Consider the following 26,208-nt stretch of genomic DNA (forward strand, 5'->3'; position numbering starts at 1 on the left):
AGAACCTACTTCACACTGATGCCTGAAGATTATCTGATTGTTTTCTCAGTGCTTACAATCTGATTCATTAAAGAGCTATGTGAAGGTCATATATACTGGGGATGACATTCGAGATCATGGATAGAAGACATTTGGTCCAGTCCAAAGTATCCAAAGACCTTTTGGTTTGGACCACGCATCTCAATGAAACTTCTGGATGGGACCTAGAGTCCTGTAAAGTAGATAACACATTCTATTCAGTTTTGAATAGTAAAGTTGTGTTTATCTATCTCTCCTGCTTTCTTTAAGATTTCTGATATTTCAGTACATTTCACTGTCATTGATTGGACATGGAAATATCAACTCATTGTAGGGAGTTGTGTTCTCTTCTAAAATTGCTTTGCAGAAGTTTTGATTTAGTTCTCTCTAGCCATTTCTTTTTACCTTCTTTGTTTCAATACCATTCATCTTTACTGAAAAGAGAAATAAGAGTAACAAAGATTGGGGCCTCCCCGGTGGCGCAGCGGTTGAGCGCTGGGTTGCGAAGCTGCCCGCGGCCTCTGCAGCGCCTGTTCGATGGCCTCTGCAGCGCCTGTTCGATCCCCGGCTGCTCCCCGGCCACCGGAGGAGGGTCCCGCATGGCGCGCATACCTCTCCTGCCGCCCGCTGCTCCCCTCAGCAGTGTACTTCGGTCCTTCTGCCTGCTCTGCTCCCCGCTCTGGCTCTGGTGAATTCTCTCACCCTCCCGCACTTCTGACTGTACCCAGTGCTTGTATAAATAATAAATAAATAAATCTTTAAAAAAAAAAAAAAAAAAAAAGAGTAACAAAGATTGTTTTGGGCATTTACAGATTACTATTATTTCCAATGTAATCTTAATCCAACCATAAACTGGATTTTTTAAATCCTTTTTTTTAAAACATTTTTGCCAAACTTTGCAGTAAGTAGTCATTGCAGGTTCATATATCTTTGCATACAGGCTAGTGCCATTCTTCTATTCTTCTTTGTTTATTAACCTTCTTAACCTCCCATCTTTCATTTGCACCTAAATTATATATGACCTTGTGAGAAAGCAGGTTGTATAGTCACATTTCTCTACACCATTTCTCTTTTCTCCATCATGGAGAAATTACATTGTCAGAGTTTCACTTTTAATGACTTTTTAACATCTTATCTTGAACTGCATTCCTTTAAGAATCTTCTGCCATGATACAGTAATCAAGACAGTATGGAATGAGAATAAAAACAGGCACACAGATAAATAGAATAGAATCATTGGCTCAGAAATTAAACCATATGTATACATGGGCAACTAATTTATGACAAATGTGCCAAGAGCATACAATGAAGGAAGTAAAGTCCTTTTAATGGCTGGTACTGGGTACTAGGGTACCAGTACTGGGTACTAGGTACATGTAAAATAATGAAACTAACCCACTATCTTACACTATATACTAAAATCAACTCAAAATGAATCAATGACTTGAGTATAAGACTTGAAATCATAAAATACATAGAAGAGAACAAAGGTAACAAGCTCTTTGACATTGGCCTTAGTGATGTTTTTGTGGATTCATCTGCAACAGCAAGAGAAACAAAAGAAAATATAAACAAATGAAGCTACATCAAACTTAGAAGCTCTATACAGAGAAAGAAACAATCATTGGACTAAAAGCCTACCCAAGGGGAGATGTTTGCAAACCATGAATCAGACAAAGGGTTAATATCCAAAATATATAAACAACTTGCACAACTCAACAACAAGAAAATATACAATTCAATTAAAAAATGGGAAGAAGATTTAAAAAGGCATTTCACCAAGGAAGATATACAGATGGCCAAAAGTCATATGGAATGATGTTCTTCATCACTGATCATTAGAGAAATGAAAATCAAAGTCATAATGAGATTTTACTTCATGCTGGTTTGAATGGCTTTTATCCACAAGTCAAGAAATAATAAATGTTGACAGGGATGTGGAGCAAAAACAGCCCTTGTCCACTGTTTCAACAGTGAGGGAATTATGTGAAGTGAAATAAGTCAGAAGGAGAAGGCTAGATACTGTATTATTTCATTAATTTGTGGGATGCGAAGAAAACAAAATCTCTTTTGACTCTGACAAAAGAATGGTGGTTACCAGAGAGGACGAAGCAGGGAGGGGATTGGTAGAAGATGCCGATTGGTTGGTGGTGGGTGGTGAATGGATATTTGGTGGCAAAGATAGTAAGAAAATGTATTCTTGGAATCCATCCAAAGTTGTAAACAAATATTATTTCAATTAAAGAGAAAAGAAAATATCTAAGGCAGGTTGACACCTGAAATTAAGGCAGCAGTAAGGAAAGAACTAAGCAAATTTAAAAGCACAAAAATGGAAGTTCATGAAGATGGTTGAGAGTTTGCAGGTGTCATCATCCATAATGAGGTGGGAGATTCTTTGGAATAGAAGTTAAGAGCATACTCATAGAGGTTATATAAAACTCTGTGTTATTGGGAAAATTATGGGAAATCTGCTAGCTTCAGTTTCCTTATCAATAAAATGAGGACAGTAACAGTTGCTTCATAACAAAGACAACTCATTTTGTTATGAAGATTAAATACTACTGTGAAGATTAAAAAAGGAAATGTGGGGGCCTCCCTGGTGGCTTAGGGGTTAAGGACAGCGCTATCAAGCTATCGCCAGCCACAGCAGCATGAGTTCAATCCCTGGCCGGCCAGGGAGCAACCCACATGACATGGCAGACCTCTCTTGTCTCGCCCACTGCTCCCTTCAGCAGTGTATTTCAGTAGATGTGCCTGTTCTGCTCCCCACTCTGTTGGGTGAATCCTCTCACCACCCCCCACTCCACACCTCTGGCTTACACCCCAGTTCTTGTATGCATAAATAAATAAATCTTAAAAAAAAAAGGAAAATGCGTTGACTGTTTCCTGTGAAGTAAATACTCAATATAGGAGCTACTTCTAGTTACTGTCTGTTGTGATTACTTTTGTTAAATTGTAAACCTTTTGAAATTGGGAATCATACTTCAGACTTTGTTAAGCAATTAGTACTTAATACAGATTTGTTGTCATTCATTTGTATAATAGTTGTGCTTAGTGTTAGTGATAAGAACTCCAGAAAATGAAATAAACTGGAATTAATATGATTCAATTCAATTTGTTTTCTTTATATTGTACTTTTTTATTTCTTCCAAGTTAATGGACTAGTTTTTTTCCTTTCTCCTAAAATGACTCATATATATTTTTTAAAATATTACTTATTGGTAAACTTTCTTTTGTTTTATCACATGGGTAGAGGAATTCAGATTCAAATTCCACCAGTATTTTCATTGTTAATTCTGTGTCAGTTTCTGTTTCAGTACCTGCATTTCATAGGTTAAAAAACCAAGGCTCAGAGAGTTCAAGTGAATGGCCCAAGACAACACAATTTGTAAGTGGCAGCTGCATGAATACCAGGAGAAAAAACCAGTGGAAAAAACTTTAAGATGAAAATGATAAACTAGTATGAAGTAAAGGGACAGAGAACTGTTTTTTCTTTAAAAATATTATGTGGGGAGAAGAGTGAGGAAAGTCTTTATGAAGGAGATGAAATTGAATCTACAAGATGGTCAGTCAATCTATGAATAACAGAGAGTTGACTAATTTGGAACAAATATTTGTCCTTTTATTCCTTCGATTCTCATTTTAGTTATATGTAATAGTCAGTGTACATGACCTATAAATGCAAAGTAGACAAATTGCAAAAGTTGAAAGATGAAATAGTAAACATGGGAGAAAAGTGCTTTATCTGATATGTGGACTATAGGCAGTCACATTTTTTTAATATATAGAGAACAGATCTAATGGAAGAAGACCATTATCGGTGTTCAAAAGGACAGTGTGTATGTCCTTTCAATGACTTTAGTCACAGTTCTCATAATACAAAACTAATCCTTGAAATGCTTGGTAAATATGCTGATTCTGGGTACAGATGAACCCTCCACTTCTGAAGCCTTGGTATGGACTCCGATTTAGGTCTCCAATACATGTCCAGCGATTTTTGGCGCCCTTTTCGGAAACACACCATTTGGCATGATCCTGAGAAGACCTGAAATAAGATTGTCCTGATACCTTAATTGCTTTGACATTGTAGACATGGTAAGGAAGGGAGCAGTTTGAAGGAAGCTCTTGTCTCTTCCGCTGCCAGGTTTCTGTTAACAAGTGTGTCTTCAACCACTGAGCCATCCAGGCTGCAAAGATGTCTAGAGTTTATAAGAAGAAATATAGTAAGTTTAGTATTTATACTTAGATAAGTCTCTGAAAATATCCTCTGGAATGGAAATCATTAACTGCTGATATGTGAATGTCATGCACACATTAATAAGAACATAATTGAGATAGTGAATGGGAGAACATTTTGTAAACACTAAGGTGATATGCAAATAAAAGTTATTATCATCATTACTATGATGATATTAGTGTCTGAAATATCTTCTGTTCCACACAGACAATAAGAGCAAAAGACCTGAAAAGAACTTTGGAGAGAATTAAGTTTACAGATGTCATCAGGGGCTACCTCTTGGGGATCTTTGTAGACCATGCTAAATGTTTGGATTTTCCTAAAATCAAAGGGGATTTCTTTTTTTTAAAAGATTTTATTTATTTGTGTATACAAGAACTGGGGTACAGCTCAGCGGTGCGTGTGTGGGGAGAGGTTAGAGGATTCACCAGAGACAGAGTGGGGAGCAGAACATGCAGACTGACTGAAACACACTGCTGAGGAGAGCAGTGGGCAAGACAGGAGAGGTCTGCTGTGCCATATGGGTATCTCCCTGGCTGGCCGGGGATCGAACTCGTGCTGCAGAGTCTTTTGGACATCTTCACAGTGCTGTGCTTAACCCCCTGTGCCACCAAGGAAGCCCTCAGTGGGGAATTCTTTAAGGAGTTTTAGTGGGAAATTAATAGAAATTGGTTTGTAATCATACATATCAATTAAGAAGCACTGTGAAGGATGGATTTAAAAGGGTGTTGTAGTTAAGAGAGAGGGAAAACAGGTTTTTACAAAAACTAATGATAAACGCAGGTAAAAACTGGTGATGGCGAAAGTTTAGAGAAAATAAGACAAATGTGAGAGTTATTAAAGACCTAGGGCTGATTGAATGTGTTGATTTAATAGCGAGGTGAGAAAAAGGAGGGATGTAAAGTCTCTGGAGACTATGCAAAATATCAGAAAAAAGAGTACATTTGTGGGGGATTATGATGAGATGTGTTTGGCATGTTTGTTTTTTTGTTTTTTTTTTAAAGATTTATTTTTTTATTTTATACAAGAGCAGAGTACAGGCCAGATGCACAGGAGGGTGAGAGGATTCACCAGAGACAGCGGGGAACAGAACAGCAGACTGATAGACTGACGAAATACACTGCTGAGGGGACCAGTGGGTGAGACAGGAGAGGTCTGCTGCCCCATGTGGGACCCTCCCTGGCCGGCTGGGATCAAACTGGTGCTGCAGAGGCTGCGGACAGCTTCACAGCGCTGCGCTCAACTGCCTGCGCCACCAGGGGAGGCCCAATGTTTGGCATGTTGAATTTGGTGTGGCTGTACAACCTCCAACTAGAAATAGAGGACAGCACTGCAATTCAATTACCCAGGGAGTAGGCAGAGGAGGAGGATCTGGCAGAAGAGACTTAAAAGAGGTAGGAGGAAGACCAAGCTCTCTACATTCCCACAAAATAGTAACAGAGAATGTTTCAGGATGGAAAGTGTTTCAACAGTGCCAAATTCTGCAGATAATATTTCTGTCCTGTTAATTTCGGGATCCCTAGTGCCCTAACACAGGACATGGAAAGTTAGTAGGCAATCAGTACATTTTTTTCAGTCTATAAAGGATGGAAGGAAACAAGTAAGGAAGGAAGTCGTTGAGGTCAACTAAGACAGTCATTAGTAACTGGGGAGAGTTGACAGTGTCTGCAGACCGGTAAGACTACAGTGAGGAGCACAGAGCAAGTGGAATCCCTGAAGATTTTTTTTTAAAGATTTATTTATTTATGCATGCAAGAACTGGGGTACAGACCAGAGGTGTTGGAGGGGGGGTGAGAGGATTCGCCAGAGACAGAGTGGGAAACAGAACAGGCAGAGTGATTGAAATACACTGCTGAGGGGAGCAGCATGCTACGCCATGAAGATTATTTTAAAAGAAATTTAGAAGAAGGGAAAAACAAAGATATAGATGATTTGAGATTGAGGGAGGGCTCTTAGGCATGTGTAGTAAGGAGACAAAGCTTGTGGAGAGGGAGATGAAAGTAAGTAGAAGAGGGAGAACAGATCCATAAAGCAGATGACTCCAAGTATCCTGAGGGGTGAGATAAGCTTCAGGGCACAACCTATATCTAGAGGCAAGTCATTCTTCAGCTTCTGTTGGGAACTGAGGAAACTAGCAAAAAGGAATGGAAACAGTGAGATTGTTGCCAGAATGTGGTGCACTATCGAAGTGGCTTTTCCTTGGGGAATCACTGTTCTATCTATGAAGGAAAAAAGTGCAGTTGGCTCTGAGGAGGCAGGGTGATGCAAAGGACATGAGAGTAAGGAAGGCTTAAAGTAACTAATGGAATGGAAGAAAGGGAGACATCTGTGGCCCAAAGCCCAACAAAAGCTGAAGACTGATTTTACTAGGCCCTGGATGGATGGTTGTGAGAGGTCCTTGTTGGATTAGCACCTCTGTTCTTCATGTGGAGTAGGCAGATGTTTAGCTTCATCCCTGTCTTTCCTTCTCCTTTTCCTCCCCCTTTTCTCCCCCCTTTTTTATTCTTGCCTTGAATAATAAGAATATTTTCCCTAAGCAATCCAAAGTGAGTCAAACAGCAGAGTTATATAGCTTATTGTTTGGGGATGGTTTTGCATACCGTCACGATAAGAGGTAGGCTTTGCAAAATGGAGAAATTTTTGTCCCCTGGCTGACCAAAGTGTCACAAGGCTCCGGCCAGGGAAGGTTGGTGGGTGAGACCTGGCACACAGCTGGGGCATGTGGACAAGCTCCTGGTGGAAGGTGGCTGGGATGGAACAGCTATAAATACTTGGGTTGCAGACTAAGAGCTGTGAATCTGAATCAAGAGAATAAAAAGTTGGGAGTTAAGACAAAAATGGACATACTTATAAATGATACAGATATTGTAATTAATCAAAACAAACAAAATAAAAGCCAGTATTTTTTTTTTTAAGTCCATAGTCGACAAATAACTTTGTTTAAAACAGCTGACACCTATTGAGCACTTTCTGCTTCCCAGGCATTTTTCTGCAAGTTTATACTCACAATATAGTTTAATTTATAATAAGTTATAATTTAATTGCATAGCAACTATATAATTCTGTAAGTTCTTCTTTTATGAATTTCTTTACCTTACAGATGAATTAGTGGAGAATTTACATCACATGTCCAAGGTTGTAAAACTTGACATTCCAAATGACTTTGGAATGAGGTCATATTTTTTTTTCTCCCATACACACACATACAAAAGTAGAAAACTATCTGTGTCAATCATCCAGCTCCAAAAAATGATCAGCTCATCAGTTTGTCCATCAAATCTCTATGCTATTCATCCTTGTAATCACCACGTGAGCTCAGCTACTTAGACTATAGACTAGAGCTTATTTTTGGGCAGGAGGTTTGGTAATTCTTGACATAAGATGAAAGTTTGATGAAAACATTTTCTAAGCATCCTATATCTAGAGGCAAGTGATTCTTCACTTCTATTTAGCAGTCTCCTCAGTACAAAGTGATGGTAAAATAGTGTTGCTACCTCTCCTCCCTACTGTACTTTCCAAACCCGAGGGGATTTTTGGCCATTTGAGCTGAAGATTTTATTTTTTTTAAAGATTTATTTTTATTTATACATCCAAAAACTAGGATGTAGGCCAAAGGTGTGAGGGGTGAGAGGATTCACCAGAGACAGAGTGGGGAGCAGAACAGGCAGATCTACTGAAATACACTGCTGAGGGGAACAGCGGGCAAGGCAGGAGAGGTCTGCTGCTCCATGTGGGTCAGCTCCTTGGCCGGATAGAAGTCAGGCTGTGGAGGTGACAGCGCTGAGCCTAATCCCTGAGCCACCAGGGAGGTCCTTGAGTTGAAGATTTTAAAGGAAGATCACTTGGCTCAGAGGTGTCAGGTTGCGGCCTGCAGGCAACATGTGGTCTGCACAAATTTTTTTATAAATAGGATTAAGACCATATTTAAAAATCAGGATCTCTCTGTCTCCATCTGACTCTGTCTCTCTCTCACACACATACAACCCTACTAGGTTTCTGTTTTTTCTTAAACAATATGGAGATCTGTAATCTGCATTCCTGCAGAGCCACAGCATAATGGAGTTGAGGACTTTGAGGGAAGCAATGGTAGAGCCAGCACCCTACTTGTCACTCTTTCCACTGCCCACGACATGTCTGTCTAGCTGTGTCACTTATTTGTTACCGGCCTGGTCCCTGTAGACATTCAAAACTCCTGTCCCTAATTAAATTCAAGATTTCAGTGAAGGATCAGTAAATCAGGGTTTACTAAGTGGCCCAAGGTCTCACTATGGCACAGTCAGTATTATTTATCTAGGTATCAGAGGATCTAGGAACAGAAAAACAAACGAAATAAAGAATTTATTGATGTATTTCCAAATTCCTTTTTCAACATGGCTCTCTCTGTCTCTTTCTCTCTCATACATTTTAGTGTTACCTATTTTTTCATACTGATTGTACTTGAAAGTTACGCAGATGCCAGTTTGTCCATTTCGTCTCCCTGTGGGTGGATAATCATAGCCTTCTTCAAGAATTGGAGGAAACCCTGGAATAGAATGAATCAGCCAGAACCCCTGTACTCTGTTCCACAGCAGAAAACCTACAAAGATACAGTTAACATAGATAAATTAGAAAAACAAAGCTTTTTTTAAATACAAAACTTCTTGTATTTTTTTTAAATAAAAATACAAAGCTGCAACATTCAACCCATTTATACTTCAGGCTAATGTTTTATTAGGCTGGTAATCACAAGGGTCATGCTCACTCTTCAAAGATTTCAAAACCAAGTTGGGTACGCATCACAGTGCCCCATTACTGATAACAAGCCACCACAGAATGGGAGCCAGGGCAGCTACCCTGTGAAGAGTTAAAAGGAATTTCTTGTTGTAACTACATGGAAAATTTGTGTGGCAGATGCAAATTTGCTAAATTGGAATTTGACCTTGTTAAACTACATAGTTACCAGGCAAGCTTCAAATAATGTCTTCAGTGCTAAGCAGCTAAGCTATTTTCAAAAGCTGGCTGAAAAACAGAGTTGAAAGAGAAAATATCAAATGAAGACACATATTTGCAGTAAAGACTTGCAAAAAAAGACGCTCATTTATTTGTAGGAAAGTCACCCAATTCCACAAGTTCCTCAAAAAGAGGCAAAGAGAAAAAAAGGGAAGCCATTCTAAACCCCCCTGGTTGATTGTGTTCAGTAAAAATCTCTAGAATAAAATAACATGAAAGCCAGAAAGGAAGAAAACAGAAAGATTTTCATCATCTTTGACATGGCAAAAAGAACCCTAATACACATTTATGACTATTCCTATGTTTATAAATATATCAGGAGAGTTTTGGTATGTTAACTAGACTTTCCAGTTTGCTTTTGACTCTGCAAACATAAAACTCATCCATATTTGCCTTACTGATCAGGAGAAACCAAATGCCTGCCAGCTACTTCTCTTTCAAAGAACACACCTTAAGTAAGCACATGATTGTTCTCTCAATGGATATAGAATTAATGTCTGTAGGGGGAGGGAAAATGTTCAAAGTTCTATTGCCTAACAGAGATGAATGACCTTCAGGGCTCTCGTCTGCTCAGATGAATGTGCTATTTGTTTGAAATCTCAGCTTCCTGGTGTGAATGCCTTAGGATGTCAAGGGCACCGACTGGCAAAGAGAACTTCCCCACTAGACATCAAGTTCCACTCTTTCCAGTCTTTATTTCCCCTAAACCTTTGTAGCAACTAACAGGGTAGAGAGAGAGTGGTGGTGGAGGAGCTGGAGAATGTGCTGTTATAAAATATGTCAGATTCCATGTAAATAGGACCACCAAGCAGGCAACGGAGCTACATCAAAAGCTTTCAATGCTCATGACATTTGACAGTCATTACAAATAATTTTCTTAATCAGAGGTTGCAAACTGGCAATCCCAGGTCAAATCTAACCTGCAGAAACATATTACAAGGCTTGCATTTTTAAAGCTTTAAACTCACTGCCAACTTTCAAAAACTGGCAAGATTTCCCACAAATGCTCTTTTTCAACATCTGAAAAATCGCATCTGTATGAGGCAAGCTGAGTAGTAACTGCCCCTCCAGTAAGGCATGTGTTCTCCACCTCTCCAGGTAGCTGCTAATTCAGCCCATTTTGCCTGCTGGCATCACTTGCCTGGCCTTGAAAGTATTTTAATTTAGAAATTTCTGAAGAAAGTTGTTGCCATGGCCAGTCATAGTAGTCTTAAAAAAATGTTTTACAATATATAGTATAGGAAAGTAGAAAGGATTAAATGTGCCTATCTAATATGGATTGCAAATTTTTTTGCTTTCTGGCATTTTAAATTTTCCTATAACACATACACATTCATAGTTTACAAACAGAAAACTTAAAGTTACAGAACAAAAATCACTATAATATATAATAGCATTATATAACAAAATATGTAACTAAAATTTTATACCATACAAATATTTTAAAATACTTTTTCAAAAACATTTATTTCAGATGGAACTATATATGTAAATATATTTAAAAATATTTATATACATTTATATATATAAAGAGTGGATTTTTATATAAACTATACCTCAATAATTGTGACTAAAATATGTGTGTTTTCACACACACACAGATACACACAACTACACACTGGCTGATATTCCAGTAGTCAGTACATGGATTTTACTATAAAGCACGTACTAACCAATGTTAAGAAATAAAGTGGGATTTGTGAAAAGGAGATTGCCAGGTCAAATTGTATAATTATAATCTGAGGTAATAGAAATCATGCATTTTGATAACTAAAAATAAAGAGAAAAGCTATCTTTTTAGCATGAACTGTAAGAACATTTAGGATAGCATGTTTTAGAAAATGCTAATTTCCATAGGAAAGAGAAACGAAGAGCCTTTGTCATACCTTTGGTGTGTCCATATTTTGTACTGTAATTCACAGATTTAGGGACTCCATCATTGTATATTAGATAGGCAGTATTGTTATTCTGCAGGAACATATTAGGGTTATAAGGGCATAAATCATCTGCTCACAAATGCTCACAACATCTCTACCAGCTACCCAGTCCGCAATACAGAGCTTTCATTAACACACATGAGAAGCCATCCATTCCCCTAATAGTCAGCTTTCCCATCAATATGAATTCTGTGGCACGCAAGCCCTAGGACAGGAGGTCCAATCTCAATCATGCATGGTTTTGTCTTGTGTGACAGGAGCCCTGTGCATTATGATGTGTGTGTGAGGGGGATAAACTATCTCTCTTGGTTGTTTCATAGCCATGTTTCTGGCTTAGCGACCAGTGTATAATAAAGGAGTACTTAAATATTTGCTCAGGAAATGAAGGAACAGCCAGATACGACTGCACTTCCCCCCGCCCCCCACCATTGATAGTATAAGCACAGTGCAGACCCCGCTGTCAAACTGACTTCTCTGCCTACATGTGCTTCACAATGTGGTCAGAGAGCTGTGTTTAATCAGGATCCCTCATTTTCTGCTCCCCCTAGCTCCCTGATAGGGGAGGATTTTTCTTCAATCTATTTCTCCGTGTCACTTCACCTTTCTAACTTGATATTTTACTGCCTAGGACAAGTGGTGAAACCAAAGGTGTGATTTGGATTTCTTCTGCTGAGGCAAAATAGGAGTAAATTCTCCAAACAGTTGTTCAAATCTCTGAGTGAAAATGAAGTTCTTACAGTATCTCTGTGTCATGTTTTGGAAACTTGCTTATATTTGCTCTGTGTAATTTCATTTCCTTGGAGTCATGATACAGTGACTTTTATTGAATCCAGTAGTGTCGATACTTAGATCTCAGCGACATAATTAAAAGCAGGAAAGTTCCACCCATCTATTTTTAAAGGGTCCCTTTTTCTCAGAAAAAGAAGTCAATAACTGAGTTCTCTTACAGTACCTTAGTTATTTGAGCTAATATAAAAAAAAACTTTAAAAAGATGTACAACATAGTTTGTAAGGCATCTTTTACTACTATGCCTAGCAATATGCAAGAAAATAAGCTGTTTTCTTATTCTCATTTTCCATAATGGACCACAGCTACCATTGGCATTCATATCCTCTGGAGAACTCAGAAAGTTTTTCTATGAGCCTACCTTGAGGGTGGTAACGATGCCATTGTGTGCTTTTGGGGTGCATAGTGGAAGAACTCTGGGAAAATTCAGTAAGGAGCTTTATTCCTATAATTGATGACTAACCAGGGTTATAACAGCTAGCTAGAATTAAATAGGCTGCAACCTCAATGAAGTGAGGCTCTCTGATAAAAGGGAAAGATCACGGACTTAAAAATAGGTAAACCTATGTGCGTGCTCCTTGACAGCTCAATTCCCTTAACACATGTGTTTGGTATAGTTTGATTACTGCATATTGAACTAGAGAAGTCTTTACCTGGAGTCTAGCAGCAAAAATAGACAGACAAGGACAAATAACTGCAATATAATAGAAGTGCTAGTATGAAGGTAGAAGGAAGGTTCTTGTTTGCAAAGGCAAAGAAGGGAAATTACTCCAAATGTAACCCAGATAAATTGACCTAGGTCACCTTGACAATTGAGATTTAAAACCACTTGTTCTGATCTTGCATTTTATTCTGCGTTAGAAGTTCAACTCCAGGTCAGGAGATGGGGGAATTATGTTCTCACGGTCACTCCTGGCACCTAGTTCCAGCTTCCAAAGAACACTCAATCTCACCTGGATATCACCCACTATTGTTGCTCTTCTTTTTCTGGTTCCATGCCAATCAGACATGGAAACCAGCCCCTTTGCTGTTATTTTCTTCCCAGAATCCATCACTCAAGTCATTGTGTGTGAGCTGATTTTATGGAAGGTCTGAAACATTGACTGATTTTAAATCACCACACTGCCCTACCCCCAATCAACTTTCGTACACATTTTTATTCCTAGCTCCCAACTATCCCCTTTTATTTTGCAGAGCAGTTTACCTCTCCCTCTTTCCTAGGCTCCGGGGCTGATTTTGCAGTCATAAAGATCATTATTATATACTGCCAAACTAAACCATCTGCTCCAGCTGAGGTAAAGGACAGAGATTTTACAATACTGCTCTTTCCTTTTCCCTCCCCCACTTTCTCTGTGGTCCGGAAGGGAAAGATGTCAGTGTTTATTTTCCCACTGCTGGGTTTTTGCTCCTAGTCTCCCATCCCCAACTTTGGAAAGCAGAAGCAGCTGCAGGCACTTTCGATTTTACACAATAAATCTATTTATCCAAAACAGGGTGGTTACTGAGATTAAGTAATTTTTAAAAGCACCTGGAACAGTGCTTGGCCCATCACATGTACTCAGACAGCATACAAATAACTTTTGACTTTGTACATCAGCTCTGAAGTTTGGCTTTAATGGCTGGTGAATAAAGTGACTATTACCACACACAGTGACAACTTCCTACACATTTTGAGTAAATACTCAGATAAACATGTGCAGCAGAGCTAGAGCTTAATAAAGAATTGTTGTGGGCATGAGATTAGTTGACATATATAAAGGTCCAGTACAATGCAAGTGCTGAGTCCTTTTTATATATTTACTGTTCTGTAAGTTTATTGTTAGGAAATGCATACACGAGGATGTTAATTATTGTTCAATTTCACTTGTCTTCTTTGGTTGGAAAGCAGTAGTCACTGAACAGGTAGTGTTTGAAACACTGGAAGATAACCCACATTGCACCAGCAGGCATGTTTACCTGTGGCTCTTTGACTGGTTAGCTCACTGCCTGATGAAGTCCACGTAGCAGGTTACTCTCAGTCTAGGACCTTGAACTATACCCCTTAGCTCAGCCTACCATTCTGAAAGTGATTTATTGAGAGGAAGACTGGCTGGGATTCTTATTTATTTATTTATTTATTTATTTATTTATTTATTTATTTATTTAATGGAGGCATGTTTTTATTTATTTGTTTGTTTGTTTTGTTTATACATGCACTGGGTACTGTCAGAAGCGCGGGAGGGTGAGAGAATTCACCAGATCCAGAGATAGGAGCAGAGCAGGCAGAAGGACCGAAGTACACTGCTGAGGGGAGCAGCGGGCGGCAGGAGAGTTCTGCACGCCATGCGGGACCCTCCTCCGGTGGCCGGGGAGCAGCCAGGATCGAACTGGCGAACCGGCGCTGCAGAGGCCATGGGCAGCTTCGTAACCCAGCGCTCAACAGCTGCGCCACCTGGGAGGCCCTGGCTGGGATTCTTTTACTTGGGTCACCACTACTCATCATCACCATGGCACAAATAACACAGCTCCGGGCATAACAATTCTAGACCTATATTGCCTGTAACAGGAGAGGGGTCTTCTCCCCATTTCCATTAGAGGTATATGAAAGCAAGTACAAAATGATGGCAGAATTTGGCAGCTGGAAGACTTCAAGATATAATTAGTTCGTACTTGCTCAGAGATACCATTGGACACTCTGCCACAAGTACCAACAATTAGACATTGTTCCAGAATCTGATGACATTTTCCTTATGGTTTTGCTCACATTTATTCAGACTGTTGTTATGGGTTAATACGGAGCTAGTTTATTTCAAGTTGCTAGAACTGGAGGTTGGGTGAGTGAACATGTAAAATCCTTTTGCAAGTTTTTGATTCAGTTTCTTGCATATTACGTGATTAAATGAATGATTAAATATAACATACCTTGGAGGCATGTGCTTCATGCAGCTGTTGTAATGTCCTTCCCAAAACACTGCTGGAAGTATTGATTAGTTGCTTACTCTTCCTCCAACTTCTGGTTGTAGAATCTAGATAAAGGTACTCTAACCCAGTTTCTTTACTTTTCTTGTCTTGCCCTTTAGGTAACTTATAAAAGGCAAACCTAAAAAAGGAAATCATTATGAATTACTAAAATTTACTGCTTCCCTAGAGACAGCCACTGTGTTAAGCACTTTTACTATTCACTTACATTTCACAGAAGGCCTAAGGAAGGGGATTAGCTGAAACTCTCTATCTTCCCATTCTTACCTTTGCTCCTCCCAGAGAAGGAAATGTAAATCTCGCTGGACATGTGCCAAGACATTCTCTGGCTGGGGTGGGGTGCCTGCAGAGGGAGTCTAGGTACACTGAAAGTGGTTTCTCTGTGTTCCCACTGCCCATGTGGCTGCAGTGGGGAGAAGGCCAAGACCCAGGAAATGTACTTGGCTCATTTCTTTGCAGCTGGCTGGCTAGGTCTGAGATCTGGATTTGGGCTCCTGGGTAAGTGGAGGCTCCCTTGAGCCTCTGTCCTAAGCCACAATCTCCAGCTCAGTTTATCAAAATGTTCTACGTTGATGATGAAGGCCAAGAGCTGCTAATTAAATAGGCACTTTGCTTTCTTTCACCGCAGACTCCTGTTTGTTTATTTCTTTTGGGCATCTCACTGAGAAGACAGGCAGTTGGGCCCATGTAGCATTTGGGTGTTTTTGTATCATCTGTGCAACCCAGGGGTTCTCAATGTGCTCTATTCACATTTTGGAGCGCGTCATTATTTGTCGTGGGAGACTATTCTGTGCATAGCAGGATCCCTGGCCTCTACTTATTAGATACCAGCAGCATAGTAAGTTCTTAATGTCATCATTAATAAGGTTCTTGAAAACTGTGTCTTTTAAAAATGATATATAACAAAACTAATTTTACCATAGGCTAATTGATATAAACAAGATTTAAACTTTTATGCCATACATTCGCAGCAACATAGATGGAGCTGGTAGGGATTATGCTCGGTGAAATAACTCAGAGGGAAAAAGAAAAATATTGGATGGTTTCACTTATAGGAGCAATATAGGGAAACTGAACCAGGGGCCAGGAAAAAAAAAACTTGCAGGCAAATATAGAACTGAGACATATCACAAGGGAGGGGCAGGAAGAGGGGTCAAAAAAAAGGAGGGAAGAGCACAAGAGACTATGGTGAATGTTCACAGGTGATTTGGGGTGGGAATTTTATGGGGATTATACCTGAGGGGAGAAATCAAACATTATACAAAAATGAACAAAATGTAAAATAAAATTAAATATAAAAAATAAAATAAAAAAACTTTTATGGCATAGTGTTGGCCACAAAAATATGACCAAACTTTGTAATAAAGACCCAAAACACTTTTAATTAAATAGCACTAATATGATTAAACAATTTGTATTCATTCATTCGTTCATTCTCCAGTTCCAGATCGGGGTCTCAGGTTGATTAGAGCCTGTCTGGACAGCTCAGGGCACATGCAGACCCCACCATGGACAGGATACCCTTCTACTGCTGGGTGCGATCCCACCCACACGCACCCAGCCTGGGTCACTTCTCACATGCCAATGAACCTAACGTGCATATCCTTGGGATCTGGGAGGAAACCAGAGTCCCAGGAAAAATCCCACACAGACATAGAAGAACAGGCGGACTCTACACAGACCAAGGCTCTGGCTGGAAATGATTTTTTTTTTCTCATCAACATTATAACAGAACGATGTTATTCAAGGATCTGCTGTGTTCCCAAGTCATGATCATCCACATGTCTCCAAACATTATCAAAACCCTAGAAGGCAAAACTGGTCCAGCCAAATACTCTCCAGTAATGTGGGCCTCTCCAAATACCCACCATTAACACTTGAACTCTCACAGTGAACCAAATAACACACATTTACTATTAATACACGGTGGCGTCCCCGTAAAAGCACACTCTTCACCTGGTTCTTTTCTGTCTGATACTTCTACATACCTGCACTCTTTCCTGCCCCCTCCAAGCTTTCAGGGAGGGCAAGTTTCTCACATGTGGCAGGAAATGGGAAATTATTCTTCGGTGCTGATGATGGTCTTTGCCCTTTGACTCTCACTGTTACTCAGCTGCAGCAGCTTGAGACTGTGTCTTCCTATCTGCTCAACTCATCCTTCTGATTGACATTGCTAAGTCAGATGTCCATTTGGTTGTGCAAAAAAAAAAATAAATAATGTGTATCAACTGCAATCTGGCAGCCTTCCAAGGGTATGTGAACTCTCAGTATGCTGTGGCAGAAAGTAGAGTTTTTAAACATTTTTCCTGTATGATCATCTCCAATTATGTGCTGAATATCCACTTCTAGCCCAGACTGCTGAGCTAAGGTGAGGGAACCCCAAATGCAAAGATGTTCCAGAGACCTTCACCTTCCTATTTTTGAACCCAAGTTGATAATATTTTGCTCCAAATCTACTTGTTCCCTGCTATATAGGGCACACACCTACACAGTCAGAAAACCAACAACCCAAACGCCTCTGATTTCTTCCTCTCTCCTAGGTCCTCAGCCCATGCATTGTCAAGGCTGCTCGGAGGGTTCCTTCCTTTCTGCTTCTACTACCGCTGCTTTAACTCAGGCCCACACCTCTCCTTATCCGTGATGCTGCAAGCCTCTTAGTCTCAGGACTCTAGGCTCATCCCTCCACAGGGCTGCCAGAGGGTTAAATCAGCTCAGCGCACTAAGGCTTATGTGCCCTATGTCTCTACGTCTCTGCTCACCAACCTGCTACTTCCTCACATTTTCCTGAAACACCAGCAATACTGAACTGCTTCCAAACTCCCCCCATGGCTTTCTGCCTCTGGACCTCCTCATTGCTCCTTCACTGGCCTGAGAGGCCCTTTCATCTTCCTTCTTTATCTAATGCTTATAATTGTTCTTAAAACTTAATTCAAAGCTACTTCCTCAGAGAAACCGTTTGGGTTCTATGCTCTCCAATACCCCCTCTATGCTTTTAATACCTCCCTGCGAGCTTCGTGGCAAGAACTATCATTTGTTCATATTGTATTTTCAAAACTCTGCACAGGGCCTGTGGTCAGTAGCTGTTTGCTAAATGACTGATTGAGAGCATCTGTGGCCGCCAGACTGACGTTTACACTGAGCTTATGTCAACTCTAATGGCAAACCCAAACACCCTAATTAAAGCGTGAGAAAATGATCAAAGCTTTAGGAGCATCCAAGACTATTACGCAGCCCGGTATTTAGACTGACACTGCTTAGATGTTGGTTACCTACCACACACTCCAACAGCTGCCTGTGTTGCCTAATATATGGATTAATGAAACAGCGGTGTGTACCATCAAACGCTTTCTTGTTTTCTTAAGAAAGTGCAAGCTCCAGTGTCAAATGAAAAGAAATATTCCTTCTGCCCCTTGTCAATATCCATAGGAATATCGGAAGCATTCGTTAGAAAAGCCTCAACACAATGAAAGGAAACTGCCAAGTGAGAGAAGTTGCCAGCTCTACCCCACGTTGTGGCCCTGACCCTCCCCTACACCCTCACCAAAAAGCAGTGCATCAGGCCCAGGGATGGGGGGATAATGCTCAGCTCCTTCTCAGAGGGAAACCACCTCCCTCAGAAGTTTACCCCCATCTGGATATTCGGTCCATTCATGCACTAACTTCTTTCTCTTTAAAGGGGAGAGAAAGGGTCCCCCTGGGGGCGCAAGGGGTTAAGCACCATACTATGAAGCAATCCACAGCCTCTGCAGCACGAGTTCGATTCCCGGCCAGCCAGGGAGAAACCCACATGGCACAGCAGACCTCTCCTGTCTTACCCACTGCTCCCCTCAACAGTGTATTACAGTCAATCTGCCTGTTTTGTTTCCCACTCTGTCTCTGTCCTCTCTCACACACACACACCATCCCCAGCACCTCTGGGCCTGTACCCCAGCTCTTGCATGCATAAATAAATCTTTAAAAAAAATAAAGGGGAGAGGCAGTGGGGGATCCTTCTTAGGAACTTCACAGTGACTTTCTATTTGCATGCACCTACCCTTTCATTTCATTTACCTACCAATCCACAGCTTCACCGTCTTCATTTCTGCATGATATTGTTGTGGTCTCCAGGACCCCAAAGAAGCCAAGGAAGAGCAAAGCAAGGGTGTTTCTCAGAAGCCATGAGGGCGCTTTTTGTCGGTAGCCTCTCTCCCCTGCCACAGCAGAGAACTTCCCCATAGGTGAAGGAATCCGAGTTTCAGGTCTCTCTTGGGCCGTGTCGGCTCTGATTTCTGATTCCATTTACCTCTTCTGTTCACTATCTGGGCATTTTCAGAATGCGATGAGTCCCATGCAATTGTGTGATTCTGTCACAACATGCCAACGTGACTCCAGCTGCCTTTGTGCTGAATTGTTTTCTGGTTTGCAGAGTCATCTAAAAGTTCTGGGGAGAAAAAAAGGATATATATAGAGAGAGACTTCACTCTTTGGCATGAACGTCATATAGTAGGAAGTTCAGTGGACAGAGGAACTCGTGTTAATAAGTAGAGGTGCAATTAAATATACTTTGTAGTTTTTCACCCTCATGATTGTCTCTCTCTGAGGATGACAAATACTTGTGGGTCACACATTAAACAGAAATGACCCTTGTCTGTTAGTAATAATTAAAACCCTATCCATTAGTAATAATTAGAATCTATCACTTGTAATACTCTCAATACTAAGGAAATAGTTCCTGAAGGGTACTTCAAAAAGGTCAAAGAGCAAATTCAGTTGTATCTTACGAAAGATGTTTACATACCCTCTCCACCTCCTGGTTTTAGCCACTCAAGGTGGTGGTGCTTTACTTTTTAAAGAGACCTTGGTGTCCAATTGGCTGTAATGTAATCAGGTAAACATATTGATCACATGCTCTTCCGGTGAAATAAAAAATGTTACAATCATCTGTTTAGCCCAAACTATTCTTTCTCATTCTTAAAACTGAATCTGACATTGACGTTAAGAGAAAATGGCCTATTACTATAATGATTATAAAAAGGTGAGATCATTCTCTTTTGGAAGGTGGGGAGGGGTCAATAAGCATATGAAAAGAATGTCTATATGTGTGTGATGCTTTTGAATGCTGACATAGTTAATAGCAGTTTATCTGATGTCTGGTAAACATTATGACTGATCTGTTTTCTCATCAGGGATCCAGATCAGAGTCTCTTTGGGATCTAGACAAAATAGGGGGCAATTTGCAAAAGGGATCACTTCTTTGGCTGGGCTGGAACTATTCAGGATTCTCAAGGTTTATAGGAAAAGTGGGGCTTGGAACTTTGTTTCTCTTAAGAAACAAAGAAACATTTTCCTGTGGTGTCCATAAAAGTGACGGAATTCTTAGCCTCATGCAAACCTTCCAGTTGGGTTCATGAATCTCCATCTTTTACAAGCTTTTCTTGGTGATGCTCGTGCACCCTAAATATTGGGACTAATTGACCTGAGGCCAAGACTGTGTTGTATATGGTAGATTCACAGTCCATCAAATCGATAAATCAAGGAATATTTTTTCTGACATTCTGTGGGTAGCGTACTGTTTTATATATGTTTTCACTGCATTTGGAAAAAGGATTTCAACTGCAACCTTTTCATCAATATTTTAAAGGTTCCATGGCATGTTCACTTTCCTAAGTTAACATGAAATAAAATATTTTTATTTATTTTATAATACCTTTTGGTAGTAAATGGAAATAGCTGCATACACCAGGCTTTGGATTCACTGATGCCTTTCAGTTATGTAAGCTAAAGATCTTTTGTTGAATAGGATATAAAATAATTCCTGTTTTCTCCTCGTTATATGCTTACACAGTGCCAGGTAAAATAGCAAATGATCCACAAAATGTTAGCTAAGAATATTTTAACTACAATTGATCCCTTTCTGTGGTTGGACTAGCAGACATCTTCTGTATTAGGATGGTCCCTAAATCTAATTTTACTAAATCAATTTTATTTTAAGGTTTGCAAAAACACTGTTAGGCTGTTTGCTTTCAGATGCTGCATTCAATAGTGTTCTTATCTCCACTGTTGCTGCTGGTGGTGCTGATTGTGAGTTAATAAAGTCTCTTACGAAATCACTAGGTGTTGAACATTATACCAGAATTTTGAGGGACTCCAGGGATTTCAACATTACCGTCCAGCCTAGATTCCAGTGTGTCCCTATTTTTCTAAAAACAACAAAATACTGTGGAAAGAAACAGTGAACTTATTAGATGAAGACAAAGCAAACTGGACAAAGTGTTTTCACCCACTTCTGAAGCTTCAATACAATATTATGAAAATATCATGTCTCCTTCTCAACATAATTAACTCCAAAAATAGTAGAAAATTCCTTCATTGTAACTTGGCCAAGTATAGTGAACAAGGAGAAGTTCTTCACTTGGTAATGGGTTTTCTTATTTTATGATTGAAAGTTTACATTTATTCATTTAAAAGTTTCAATCTTTATTCTTTTTTGCTTTAGTGCTTCCCTCTTATTTAATTAGCATAATATAATTTTAAAAATTGAGATATAATTGACATATAACATTAGATTAATTTGAGGTATACAACATGATTTGATAGTTGTGTTTCAAAATCATTACCACAGTTAGTTAACATCCATACCCTCTACATAGTCACAAAGGTATTTTTTCTTATGATGATTAGTTTTGAGACTGCTTTCTTAACAACTTCAAATAAGCCAGAGAGTATTATTAACTATATTCACCAGGCTTTACATGACATTCTCATGATTTATTTTATTTTGTAACTGGAAGTTTGTAAATTTTGACTCTCTTTACCCACCTCTTTATTTCTTGCCTCTATTCTATGTATCTATGAACTCAGTCTTTGTTTTGTTGGTTTAGATGCTACATATACAAGTGATAACACAATATTTTATCTTTCTCTATTTGACTTCACTTTGCACAATGTACTCAAGGTCCATCCATGTTGTCACAAATGGTAGGGTTTCCTTCTTTTTCATGATTGAATAATATTCCGTGTGTGTGTGTGTGTGTGTGTGTGTGTGTTTACCACATTGGAAAATCTCAGTCTTGATTTCTTTAAATTGTGCCTTCTCCACATTTTCTCTATCATATCCTCCTTTTAAATTTTATATCTCTTTCACATATTCTATATTCTATATGGCATTAATCCCTGACTCTTTACATAAATTTATCTTTCAGTTCTCTAATTCTCTCACTGGCAACATTAATCTATTACTTAATCTGTCTCTTCCAAATAATTAATTCTTTCTGTGTTTAATTTGTTTTGCAAGCACTTGTTACTGCATTTCTAGTTCTGTTGTATTCTTTTTCAAATTTACTTGACTTCTTGTTTCTTGCTCAAGAGAAGATATACTCTATGTTGAGAAGATGTGCTCAATTTTGTCTTTTATTTCTGTAAAAATGTTAATTTTCAGATTTTTGTACATGATAATCCCAATATTTGAAGTTGCTGCAATCACACTTTTCTATAGATTGTTTCAAAAACTCTCTCTCACTGTACCTTGCTACGGTCAATATTTTGGATTGGAGGCTTTGAGTTATCTGTGAGAACATTTTGAGATAGAAATAAAGTCTCAAAATCTGTGCTGTATTCATGAAAATTCAGTCATCCTGTGAGAACTCCCAGGAGTCAGCCCGCTAGCTTCATTTGTTTTCAATAGTTTTTTGAGTTATGGTTTATATTCCATAAAATGTCTCTGTTTAAGTTCGAACTTTTATAAGACTGTTGATGAATGGAGTACTGAGTGAAATGTACAATGTAACAGAGAAGGAAAAGGTTGATGTACTTGCTATGGGAGGAAGGAGAGGGGACTTGGAGTATTTTGATGAAAGGGATGAAACAAGTGAGTGTGCTCACCAACTTCTCTTCTGAAGGTGGAGTTCCTGATCTCTACCTTCAAAGAGTGCGTTCTGATGTTCTGTATATATAAGCTCAGGCATTTATCTGGTGCTGCTTAAATGATAGTTCCTTCCATCCTTGTTTGCTTTTCTTCCATGACACAGATATTTCCTTGTCCTTGCAGATGTACTAAAAACAATCTTTTGATGATATGGTTCTGATGACCACAAATAAGCCCATATCACTAATGTTTTCAATGGTCTTTATCCAGATAAAGGTCAATGTTCAATTTAAATGTAGTTTCCTGTTGTTGAAGGCATGAAATGGAGCTTTCATCCTGCCTAAAGGGCAATCACCCTTGATTCTCCCCCTTCTTTGTAGTGTAATCATGCTGGCTATAAACGCGACACCAATAAGAATTAGAAAACTATAAATGATTGACATGCTATAAAAAGTGATGGTTTGGACAAGGGGGCATCTCTTGGTGTGTGGTAAGTTCTGTCTACAGGATTGTATACTTAAGAACTCTACAATCTCAGAAAACCCTGTCAGTCAGCCTTGTGAATTTGGGCAACTCACTTAACATCTCTGCGGTAGCTTATTTTAAAATTGGATTTTGTTTTGCCAAATTTTAGGGGGAGTTGTGAGAAATAGAAAAGGTAATGTAGGTTCCAATGGGTGGTGAATTTAGAAATGGTATAGAAATAAATTTCTATAATAGCATGACCATTCCCCTCCTGTTGGGATCAGGATGAATCTTCTCTATCATCAAAGAGTGGCAGGAGGAGCTGGCCATCCTTGGGGAATAAGGACCCTGATGTAGTGGGAAAGAGCATCTCATTAGGGGGCATATGGTTTGGATTCTCTTCCGGACTCTGTAACCACTTAACTGTGTGACCTTGACAGGTTACCTAATCCCACTGTCTCCCTTTGTCAAACTTCAATAATAATACCTACTTCATAGGGTTCTTGTAAAGGATTAGAGGAGATAAGATATGCAAATTTCTGGAAACATCATAACCTCACTAAATGGTTGCTACTATAAATTTTTATTTTCAAGATTTACACCACAAGAGACATCTTTCAATGTATGTTTTTTTCCATAAAATTATCTTCAAACCACATTTTTGGAGGCCTTCATCAATTCTTTATGGGCTTCTTGGTCACAAACCTAGAAGCACTTGAGGGCCTTATTTGGTTCCCTTTTGTAAAGAAACTGGCAAGAAAATTAGTATTTCCCTTTGGCAATAGGCTGAGGTTTGAAAGTAACTGAGAACCTGTAAATGGAGTCCTCACTAGGTAACAGGTCACCCTTTCTTTCTACCATAATTATGCATATGAATTGTTATACTGTTCTTGAAACACCTACTTGACAAATCCCTTTAGAGTCACACTTTGAACACCTCAGGGCATAACCCCCCTTGGTAGCAAAAATAAACTACAGCCTAAAGCAACATGACATTTTCTACTAGATATCAACATTTTTCCATCTGACATTTAGTAGATCCTAGGCAGCCAAAAAAAATAATACCAGCTGCCTCTAAGGTTATTATTCATCATTATTGTTCTATCATTATGTATTGTTAAGATCCATCAAAGTGATATTAAGATTGTTCATATGAGTGCTTCTTTTTCTCGTATTACCATTTTTCTCTGAAGTCTTTTTGCTAACAAATGCCCAAGAAATTAGTCAGGCAAAGGAAAAAACTAAGCAGAGAAATAGAAGAACTGCTTTGGTCCATTCCAAAGACACATATAGAGAGAAAGACAATCCCCTAACCCAGGCCTTTCATCTAATGCAGCACACTGAAATGGAATTGGTATTATACAGGTGTAATGGGCCCTACATACTTATAGTAGTTTTTAAGTCAGAAAGAAAAAGAAACATATGAGATGGTTTCACTTGGAGGAGGAATGTAGAGGAAACAAATAAGGGATTGGGGCAGGGGGAATCATAAAAAATTAAAAAAACAAAATCAACAGGCAACTATAAATCAGAGACATTCTGTAGGAAGGAGGAGAGTGAAGGATCAAAACAGGGTTGGGAAGAGCACAAGGGACTATGGTGATGGTGTTATAGAGCAACCCCCATATTAAACGGGTTCCTGGCTGTGGGTCCTCACCCGCGCGCTTTAAAGGGACTTATGAATACACTACTACAGACACACGCAAAAGGGTTAATAAAAGGTTTATTTACAAGAGAAAAAGAAATAAGGAAAATGTACAACTCAGGGAGAAACTAGGGAAATAAAGTCTTTAATGCGTCCTACCCGATCCGACGACCTGGAAACCCAAAGTCACTCTCAGAGCTGGCCGAGAGCCAAAAATGGGGGATCCCCAAAGCCCACGTGTCTGCCTTTTGTATCCACCTGGCTGCTTAACCCCACCCTTCGGTCCCAGCCACCTTCCCTTTGGTGGTGATGGGATTTGGAGTTCCCAGTGTCTTTGGCTTTGACCTGGGGTGGGGGTGGAGTCCACAAAGCCTGTATGGAATTTGCTTTGGGACATCCTTTTCCCCCTAACAATGGGAATGGGGGAAATGGTGGTGGGAATTCCATGGGGACAACACCTGAGAGGAGAAAGCATACATGTACAAGAACGATCTAAAATATATATATATAATAAAATAAGTAATTAATTTAAAAAGTTTTTCTAAGACTTAAGAGAAAACGGTAGTAATTTAAATATTTAAGCTTATCAATTTTTTTCCTTATTTTTCTTAGTAATTTTTCCTCCTTAAGTCCACCTCCTGGGCCTTCTAGAAGTTAACAGACTTCAGGCTAAGTACCCATAGACTTATAGTGAAAACCTACGTCACTTTTAATATGGCCTGGAAATAAGAAAACACTCACTATGTCATTGTAGATACAAAAATTCCAAAGATTCATTTAAAATCTCTGAGTCCTCGCCAACATTACTTGTAAGCAAATAATCTTCTTCACCCCTTTATATGTCAAGATACGTCTAAGAATGGAGAATTGACTTTTTTTTTAATTGAAGTAACTGTATTAAATATTATGTAAGTTTTAGGTGTGCATCATTGAAAATCAACAAGTCCAGATACTGTATCAAGTTCACCGTTGAGAAAAAGGGGATTTTTCTTTGTGTAGAGCCAGGTCAAGATTTATTCTTATTGATATTTTGTCCAGTGTGTTACTCACTTGAGGAAGTTGATGAACTTGTGAATTGATGACTCAAGGAAATTTGTGACTTTGTTTCCTCAAGCCACTCAAGTCTGAGGAAGGTCAAGCACAGATGAATGCAGGAGATGGCTGTGTCTCTGTGTCAGTCTTTGATTTTAGCCTTCCCAGTTCTGCATTGGTGTGTAGCCTGGGTATTTATTCTTAATGGTACCTGGAAGTAACTGTGATGTAAAATATCTATCAAAGATAATTATAACATTTATTGAACACATACTATTTGCCAGCAACTTCTTTTTG

At 39.2% G+C, this 26,208-nt stretch overlaps 2 protein-coding genes across 2 annotated transcripts in view; one reads left to right on the top strand and one right to left on the bottom strand.

Annotated features, from left to right (window-relative positions):
* Positions 1-3,876: 3,876 nt before the first annotated feature.
* Positions 3,877-19,204, bottom strand: DNASE2B (deoxyribonuclease 2 beta; the record flags this gene model as incomplete). Its single annotated transcript, XM_084242337.1, has 6 exons — positions 3,877-4,217; positions 6,856-7,053; positions 8,670-8,831; positions 11,131-11,212; positions 14,870-15,047; positions 18,981-19,204. The coding sequence occupies 6 exons, from the start codon at positions 19,202-19,204 to the stop codon at positions 3,877-3,879; spliced, it is 1,185 nt and encodes a 394-aa protein (XP_084098463.1).
* Positions 19,205-19,910: 706 nt separating this feature from the next.
* Positions 19,911-26,208, top strand: part of LOC311177136 (uricase) — a gene marked incomplete at both ends in the record, with an annotated part of 30,508 nt that continues 24,210 nt past the window's right edge. Inside the window, one exon of the mRNA XM_084242922.1 lies at positions 19,911-19,940. Within this exon, the coding sequence (XP_084099048.1) occupies positions 19,911-19,940 (30 nt within the window). The remainder of the gene's footprint in view (positions 19,941-26,208) is intronic.

The sequence above is a fragment of the Talpa europaea genome, assembly GCF_964194135.1.
Source record: "Talpa europaea genome assembly, chromosome: 9".
In the NCBI taxonomy this organism is placed as follows: Eukaryota; Metazoa; Chordata; class Mammalia; order Eulipotyphla; family Talpidae; genus Talpa; species Talpa europaea.